Here is an 8730-nt window from a genome sequence, read left to right as displayed (position 1 = left end):
TATTTGACATTTAAATATGATATCCCTATGACTTTAAAGACTGCGGTTTTACATGAAGGAAAAAATATAAAATTAGAGTACAAATGACAGAATGCAAAGTTTTAATAATACAAATTCAAATAAAGCAATGATGAACAGGTCAATTAAAACAAATCTAAAATATGTGGTGCTGTATTTGTGTCTTAAACAAACAAAAACAGACAATTTGAAAAATTGAAGTTGCAACCTGGTTCCGGCATTGCTATATATTATCAAGAAAAAATAAAGCATAAGTAGGTTAGGCCTATTTCATTGTCCCCAAAGAACAAGTTGATGTAACACTTTTGGAGTGTTTATGTTCAGTTTTAGATTTAGAAGCTCAAATGTGCTTTCTTTCATAATAGGCCCCCCACCCATAATCAGGGGATCTGAAGTTTCTTCTCTGAGTAGCAAAACATTTTTAAAATAGGATTGCTTTTCCTTCCAACATTTTTAGTGGAGTATAACGCTAATAATAATAAAACTGTACAAACACATTGTTTTCATTCCATTTCAGAACTGATAATAACATTTGTTGTGAATAGGCCACATGTAATTAAACCAAATTGATTTGGAATTAATAACTTACTTTCACAGCAAAAATATGTTTAATGGAAATAATGGAATAAATGAATCAATGACTCAATAGACACAAATTGAATGTAGTTCATTTGTGGAGCAATGTTTACCAATTCAGTGGATTCTTTGCCCAGTTAGAGACAGTTTTATTCAGCAGACTTCAAAAGCCTGAAATACTAGGTCCTTCCACTGGGAATATTGTGTTTATACATGTGTGTTTAAGCTCATGATTGGTCGATTAGCCTTTTCTACTATAGTTGATGTACAGTTTTCTACACAGCGATGCTCAAGAGGCACTTTAAAGGGAGCCAACTGAGCAACTCCTCATGGTTAGGATCATTATTTGTAGTGGTCCCTTGAGTGGTTTAAAGGACCTCTTCATACACTGCTTGGATATATTTATACAGGAAGATGCATCTGTGTGCTATAAAGCCAGCTTGTTTCCCCACAGAGAAGGAGGTCTTGGGGGAATTGATTTAACCAAAGAAATGTGTTGTTTTAAGAGAGTGATCATGTAAAACATCATATAGTCTTTAAGAAGCTTTTACTTGAGGTGGAAACAAAGCTGGAAAATAAAAAATCTGATTCAGGTAATTTTCAAGAATTAATCAAGGCAAGCACTCAGTGGAAGGATATTCTCTTCAGGAAGTCATCACTTGCCATCAGTAATTCCACTCCAATATATCAGACATCATAAGTAGTGCCAGTCTATTCAGTGCCTACAGCCTGCTCTCAGTGTGATTTCAGCTAAAATACTGTACATTTGTCGCCCTCTTGAGGCCAGTTAGACTCACTGCATATAAACGATACACCTGTTAGGATGAAAATTTCTGCCATGCACCTGGTTTGTTCTTCTTCTTACAATAAATTAAAAAAGTACATGTATTAGTTGCAGTAAATATGGTTAAGAAGTCTCTCGCAAAATATTCATACCTACTGAGCTTCTCCATGGGTTTATACTTCAACAGCAGCAGGCTTCTTTGTACTTTATTTGAATTATAACTCAGAGCAAACAGTCCCTGTTTGCAGAATTCTAGTTTTATATATGCATATTTTCTGCAACAGCCTCATAGTTCAAAAATTATTGAAAATATATATCATAAATACACGCAAACAATCAGACAACTCTGGAAAAGAGTTATAGTCTAACACTAGGCTATATTTTAAAACAATTGCCCAAATTTAGCATCTTCTAAAAAGCTATTTATTCCATCATCTAAAAATAGAAATAGAAGTTTGAATCATTGGAGTCAAGGAAGCAATTCAGAGATGGATAAAATGGATATGGAGCTAAATACAGGCTTAAGGAGTCTTTGCATGCACATGTCTATGTCTCTGTGTTCAACGTTATATACGAACAAGCTTCCCGGAGACGCACTCACCTCAGATGAAAAGAACAAGTCGTTTCTCCCCTCGACGAACATGTCTGGAAAACGTTTTTTGTTAAGCACATAATGTAAAAACATAAGCGAGAGAGAAAAACAAACAAAAACAAAACAGTAACATTCCTAACCACAAGGGGGCAGCGCATCCTACATTCTCACACTGAGCATTCTCTTTTCGTTTGTTGTTAGTGTGCGGTGCGTTTACGTGTTCCTCGAAAAGTAAACTTCACAAAGAAAAAAAAAAAAAACACACTTAACCAAACCCTAAACCAAAATTTAACTGAATTCAGCAACGTTGTAAATTAAGTTATATAAATCTAAGTTGCTACGCCAAATGACAATATAAAAAAAAAAAAAAATCGTCATCAAAACCATTTTAAATCACCATACATTATTGTATTTATGATTGTAGAAAATACATCTTAAATAATGTGAATGTTACTTAATGTTAATTCCTCAAAAATATATATTCAGATCTAGGAAGGGTACCTACATCTTTTTCATTTTATTTATTTTATTTTTTTTTATAAACTTTATTTACAAATACAGATTATACAATTGCAAACAGCCGTATGTTCGAAGGCATATATCTATGTTCGAAGGTGCAGGGATAATAAATCCACAGGATCCCATGACAAAAAAGGAGAGAGAGAAAGAAAACAAAAACAAACAACAAAAAAAAGTTTACAAATTAACTGCATCACTTAGGGTTGTAAAGTTTCGGGAAGGCTGTGTGCTCCTCAACTAATTTATATATGGCACCGATCCACATTCCATTCCAGTAGATGGCGGTAATGCACATCAATAAGTTGCTTGCCTACCGCCATAAAAAAAGAAGAAGGGCTTCTCAACTAAACGTGTGGACCTTGAATGCAGCACCAGTGTGGCTCACATGCTATCAACACATTGCACGGTTGCTAGTTTCTCTGTAGCATGTGGGGAAATTGTGGCAGCATGTCTGCAAGTGTGTAGACAATACAAAGGTTGCGTACCTTCCATTTATGTGCAGAGGTTTGTGTATTAAAAACTGCAAAAATGGTGAAGGAGCAGTTCAGAGAAACAGATGTGGCGAAGAAAATGTGAGTGTGACACAGTGCTTGCTATTTAGCTCAGTTAGATAGCCGCAGTCAGGTGAAGTGTTGCAAAATGTATTCAGAAGGTTAAAAAACGGGCTACTGTTTTCGGGCAAAAGTACGTGAAAATTATTAGTAAATACAGTAATTTAGTTAGCCAATTTAATCATTGTAGACGAAGCAACTGCGTTATCTTTTTATGCAGACACATTGTGACGTATCCTTGCGATATTAAGCCTTAACTTCTCATAGGATTTACTTCTAGCTTCTAATTTTGTTGTTTACTGTTTAATTCAGCTTTCGTGACCTCTAAATGAAACATTGTTCCTTCAGAGTTGATGAAACACTAATTGATTCAAATAAGAGCCCAGATTATGCTTTTATTGTGTCATCTTTCTAATCCACAGTGGGTTTATTTTATAGCCAAACACTCCCACTAATGTTTGATGTTGGGTCTCTAAGGTGTAGAAAAACCAATCACTGTTGTAACTTCTGGTGTAATTCTGTCAGAAATTTAAATGTTCTTTCCACTGGAAAATCCAATGCTCATACTAACAGGTTTATTCAAGAAGCAAAGCTGATTTTTAATCCTAGTCCAAGCAGTTTAAAAGGGTTACATTTTCATGCTCACCTGGAGTCATAGCCCTGTTGAAAATCTCAATAGTATTTAAGTTCATACCATCATAAAAGTTGAGCTCAAATAAAGTTGAAAGATTTGGAAATAGTCTTTCATCTTTATCAGTTTAGACAATTTGTGCAAAGCCTTGACACAGCAGGGAGAAAGACAAACCCTAAGCCAGAGGTCTTCAACAGGGGGTCCGTGAGCCCTAGGGGGTCCACACAAGAGGGATGATTAGACTTTTTTTTTTTTTATATTCCTCCCTGCAAATTTTTCCACAAATTGAATGAATTCAACACACTGAAGTAAACAGATAAATGGAGGCAGAAGATGTCATTCAGTCATCAATGCACACATTCAGCGAAACACAGGAGCTCTTGCAAGCTGGACACCGTTTCATTTACAACACCTGACCCATCAATGAGGAATCAGAATCAGAAATACTTTTGTTACATGACTCCATCTGTAATAGAGTGACCATATGACCAGTTTGATATAACACAATTTCATACAATATATGTAAGTAGGGGGTCCCCGCTCCATCTGGCCATCAGTTTGGGGGTCCTTGGCCTGGAAAACGTTGGAGACCCCTTCCCTAAGCTAAAAAGCAGTTGCAAATGACACAGATTTTAACCCTTTTTGACTATAAACCGTGTCTCGAGGCCAAGTAACAAACTTTTTTAGGTTTAAAACAATTTTGTCATTCTTATGAGAAGAAGGTGTTAACGGGTACAAAACAAAAGTAGTTTCTTACCATCTTTACGAAAGAAATGTAGCTGAATATTGCTGTTTGTGAATATTTGTATAAAAAAAAAACATCTAATTAAAGCTCAAGGGACTAATTGTTTTAACAAATGCTTACAGTTTGCATGATTACCCTGAAAATCTCCTTAATGATGTGACAGTGATGTGTCAAGTCCGTTTGCAGGAACTGTTTTGAACAAAAAAAAAGGAAGTATTTGGAACATTTCAGGCCTGATATTGACTCTTCCTGTTTGTTTGCAGAAGCCACATCTGCTTTGGGATGAAATCTGCAGAACAGATGCGACAACAGGCCCACATCCAGGTGGTCAGTAAAAATTTATACAGCCAAGACACCAAACGTACTCCGTTACCTTATGGAGTGCTGGACCACCGAATGGTATGGAACATGGAACCAAACCTGTTGGGTGTTTTTGTTTTTAATCTTTTATTTTATTTAAAGATGGGAGAGAAGAGTTAAGTGATATGTGAAATGGAGCTTTTGATTTCTTTGTAATCTTTGTATGGTCAGACATTATTTCCTGTCCAGTTTTTTAAATGTTATGTTGAAGGATTTTCAAAGCTGTTCCTTGAGGGCCGCTGTCCTGCAGGTTTTGGACATTTCCCCTATTTCAGTACAACTGATTTCCATTGATGTTGCATTAAAATGCTTCTTGCTGAACTGCAATCATTTGAATCAGGCTTGGTAAAACAAAGGAACATTAAAAACCTTCAGGACAGTGGCCCCTCTCCTCAGCGAGTCGGTCCCCCTTTCTCCTCCCCTCCCATCCTTTGAATTTAGTCCTAGTCTGCCCACTGTAGAAAAAACTACCACCAATTTATTAAAATATATAGCATCATTTTTTTTTTTTTTTAATAATTGGACAGAAATGGCTGAAAACTCCTCTAACAGGTGAATCTGGAAGTATACTAATGTGATTGCAAAAGTATAACAAGACAGAGATATTTTTTGCTCAACCTATATGACATATTTTATACTTTCTGCAGGGAACCAGTGAGAAAGATAGACCATGTCTGACGTGTGGGAAAAATCTAGCCGATTGTTTAGGGCATTATGGCTACCTGGATCTGGAGCTGCCATGCTTTCACATCGGTTATTTCAAAGCAATTATTGGTATTTTGCAGGTAAGTGATTGTAAGGTTCTCAAACCTTTACACTTTTTATCAAATAAGAGGAGACCTTTTTGTCAATTTGACTATTTCACTCCTTGTTTTTATTTACAAGAAACATATCAGATCACCATGATCTGTAAGAGCGATTAACCTGCATACACGGAAAGTGTGAGATTTAATGAAATTCCTATAAGTGCCCTGTAGGTGTCACTAGAGTGCCACAACCAGGACAAGACAATAAATGGAAGTTTCAGACATTTTTCTTGAACTTGAATGCATTTTCATTCATCTAAATCTGTAAAATATTTTAATTAAACCCTTAAACGTATATTTATTCAACTTTAAACAAAGTAAGTTTTTCTGGATCTCATTATTGAGGCTTTTTTGAATGACCGATTCCATCTTTGTGTTCTAAAAATGTCATTTTCTGTGTCCAGATGATTTGCAAGACCTGTTCAAGCATAATGCTGAGCAAAGAGGACAAACAGCAGTTCATGGATTACTTGAAACGACCCAACCTGGCCTATCTGCAAAAACGAGGGCTGAAGAAGAAGATCTCTGATAAGTGTCGCAAAAGGACAGTCTGCTTGAACTGTGGTGCTTTCAATGGACCTGTGAAAAAGTGTGGCCTGCTGAAGATAATCCACGAGAAGTATAAAACAACTAAAAAGGCTGTCGATCCCTTCGTCTCTGATTTCCTGCAGTCGTTTGATATAGCCATCGAGCACAACAAGCTGATGGAGCCTTTGTTGCCCAAGGCACAAGTAAATCAGCACTTTTATAAGACTAAAATGCAATTTGTAAACCCTTAGATTTTTGCTGTTTTCCCAAGACTTAACACTAATTTGCTTTAATTCTCTTACGATTTCTAGGAAAACTTAAATCCACTGGTTGTTCTGAACCTGTTCCGGAGAATTCCCGCAGAAGATATCCCTCTGCTGTTGATGAATCCAGAGGCTGGGAAGCCTGCAGATCTCATCATCACCCGCCTGCTTGTCCCTCCTCTCTGCATCCGGCCGTCTGTGGTCAGCGATCTGAAGTCCGGCACCAATGAGGACGATCTCACCATGAAGCTGACGGAGATAATCTTTCTTAATGATGTCATCAAAAAGGTTGGTATTTTAAAAGCAATGCAGGGAGATGTTATTTTCAAAGATGTCAACAAATCACACCAGAAACCTTTAGGTTAAATTCAATTCAGTTAATTTATATGGTGGCAATTCACAACACGTCATCTCAAGGCACTTTACAATCCAACCAGATCATACAGTCAAATTGATTTAAAATTTTCTATCTAAGGAAAACCAGTTGATTGCATCGAATTATTGACTCAAATGCAATCCCTCACACTAAGCATGCTTGTAGCGACAGTGGAGAGGAAAAACTCCCTTTTAACAGGAAGAAACCTCCAGCAGAACCAGGCCCAGTGTTTTTCAAGGTGACAGAAGCAGTATTTATGTGATACACCAGCAAATAATATTGCATATTTTTAGGATTATAATCGTACCCTAGTTTTTGTTTATTCAAAGGGAAAATCTAAAAACTTGTGCCATATCCTTTTATTTAGAGACCAAATAAAATAATTATCTGTGAACAGTAGCTGTGTTAAAAGAAAATCGTTATCATTCATAATTTGCTTTGGATAAAATCATTTCATAAATGCATGAACATAAAAAATCTGAATTAAAAACATCAAAATATTGGCTTTTCACTTTGAAAAAAAAAATGCGACCAACTTTAAGAGGTATGCAGAGTTTGTTTTTTATTATTATAATTGATTTTCTCTTCGCTGACCAAGTGTCACAGGCTGGTAGTTTGATGAAGTAAAATCAGGACTGAAACTGACAATTATTTTGTAAATTGATTAATCTGTCGATTATATTTTCGATTAACAATTGGATAGCCAAATGAGTCATTTTCTCTGCAGTTTGGTAAGGTTTTCCTGAAAAAAAAAAAAAAAAGAGAGAGAGAGAGAATATGAAAAAAATAATAAAAGACAGCACTGGGAATGATTTCAGTATCTGGCACACAGCATTTTTTCTCATTCTGGTTTTTAAGATCAGCATACAGTACTATGTGTTTGTAATCATGTTCAACTCCTCTGTTTTACTGATATACCAAATGTTTACCTAGATTATTTCAGAGATTGAGTTCAGAAAATAACATATAAGTAATATAACAAACAAAGAGGCTCTGCTTTCTTTAGTAGAAATAAGTGTTCCCTCCTTTTAGTATCCTCTGGAATCCTTGAAAGAGGGCTACCGAAGTATTCTGATGTCAAATAGCGCTCATATTTTTAAGCTTATAAACTGTCCTTTATTTACAGGGCATAAATATGTATTTTTCCTTTTTTCAGGAGATGTCTTTCAACTCCTTTATCATAGAGTTGCCTTTGTCAGATAATTGGCTGCAAATCAGAGACTGTGATTAATCATTTCAATGTCTGCTCTACTCCTGTTATTAGAATGCAGATTGTTTTTTTTTAAGCCTCATGAGTTATTATTTAATCTAAAGTCTTCATGGATAGCTGCCAGGCTTTGATTGCTAGAACCAGTGAACCCAGACAGCTAAAAGACACTCTAGATAAACGCTTACGTCTGATTTTTAAATAGTCTTTTTGAAAATGTCACATCATTGCCTGCAAATCATGTTTTTCTTTATTTTGCCAACAGGGCTTCTCGGTGAGACCTGGTATTAGCTCAAATGCAAGCTTTGTCAGAGGCAGTGTTTAACAAATTTTAACTGCTTTTATCTTTGGAGATGATCTGTGATTCCATTTAAAAATACCACCTTACAAATTGTCTATGTGATGATTAAATTAAATGTCAAATTCTCTTGGGACAGTTTTACCTTATCAAACTTTTATCTCTTAGCATAAAATGACTGGAGCAAAAACCCAGATGATTATGGAGGACTGGGACTTCCTGCAGCTTCAGTGCGCCCTTTACATCAACAGTGAACTTTCTGGCATTCCTCTCAATATGGCACCAAAAAAATGGACCAGAGGTTTTGTGCAAAGATTGAAGGGAAAACAAGGTAGAGTCAACAGAGAAACATCTGCATCCTGAGTTGAATTCCCCCAGTAATTTCTGATGTTGATCAAAGAGCAAATGTTTGGCATTTTCCCTAGTTAAAGGAGAATTTATCCTTCCTTCCTTCCTTCCTTCCTTCCTTCCTTCCT

General features: G+C 36.0%; 1 protein-coding gene across 2 annotated transcripts in view; it reads left to right on the top strand.

The window, feature by feature from the left end:
- Window positions 1-2855: 2855 nt before the first annotated feature.
- polr3a (polymerase (RNA) III (DNA directed) polypeptide A, 155kDa) overlaps window positions 2856-8730 on the top strand; it is a 39550-nt gene continuing 33675 nt past the window's right edge. For both annotated transcript variants that reach the window (XM_015382528.1, XM_015382519.1), the window contains exons 1-6: window positions 2856-3061; window positions 4680-4815; window positions 5424-5561; window positions 5987-6313; window positions 6422-6661; window positions 8423-8585. In XM_015382528.1, the coding sequence (XP_015238014.1) occupies window positions 3018-3061; window positions 4680-4815; window positions 5424-5561; window positions 5987-6313; window positions 6422-6661; window positions 8423-8585 (1048 nt within the window). In that variant the 5' untranslated portion in view covers window positions 2856-3017. The remainder of the gene's footprint in view (window positions 3062-4679; window positions 4816-5423; window positions 5562-5986; window positions 6314-6421; window positions 6662-8422; window positions 8586-8730) is intronic.

The sequence above is a fragment of the Cyprinodon variegatus genome, unplaced genomic scaffold, assembly GCF_000732505.1.
Source record: "Cyprinodon variegatus isolate N-32 unplaced genomic scaffold, C_variegatus-1.0 Scaffold12, whole genome shotgun sequence".
NCBI classification, from domain to species: domain Eukaryota; kingdom Metazoa; phylum Chordata; class Actinopteri; order Cyprinodontiformes; family Cyprinodontidae; genus Cyprinodon; species Cyprinodon variegatus.
Note: the sequence above shows the minus strand (reverse complement) of the source record. Positions and strands in the feature narration are given on the sequence as shown.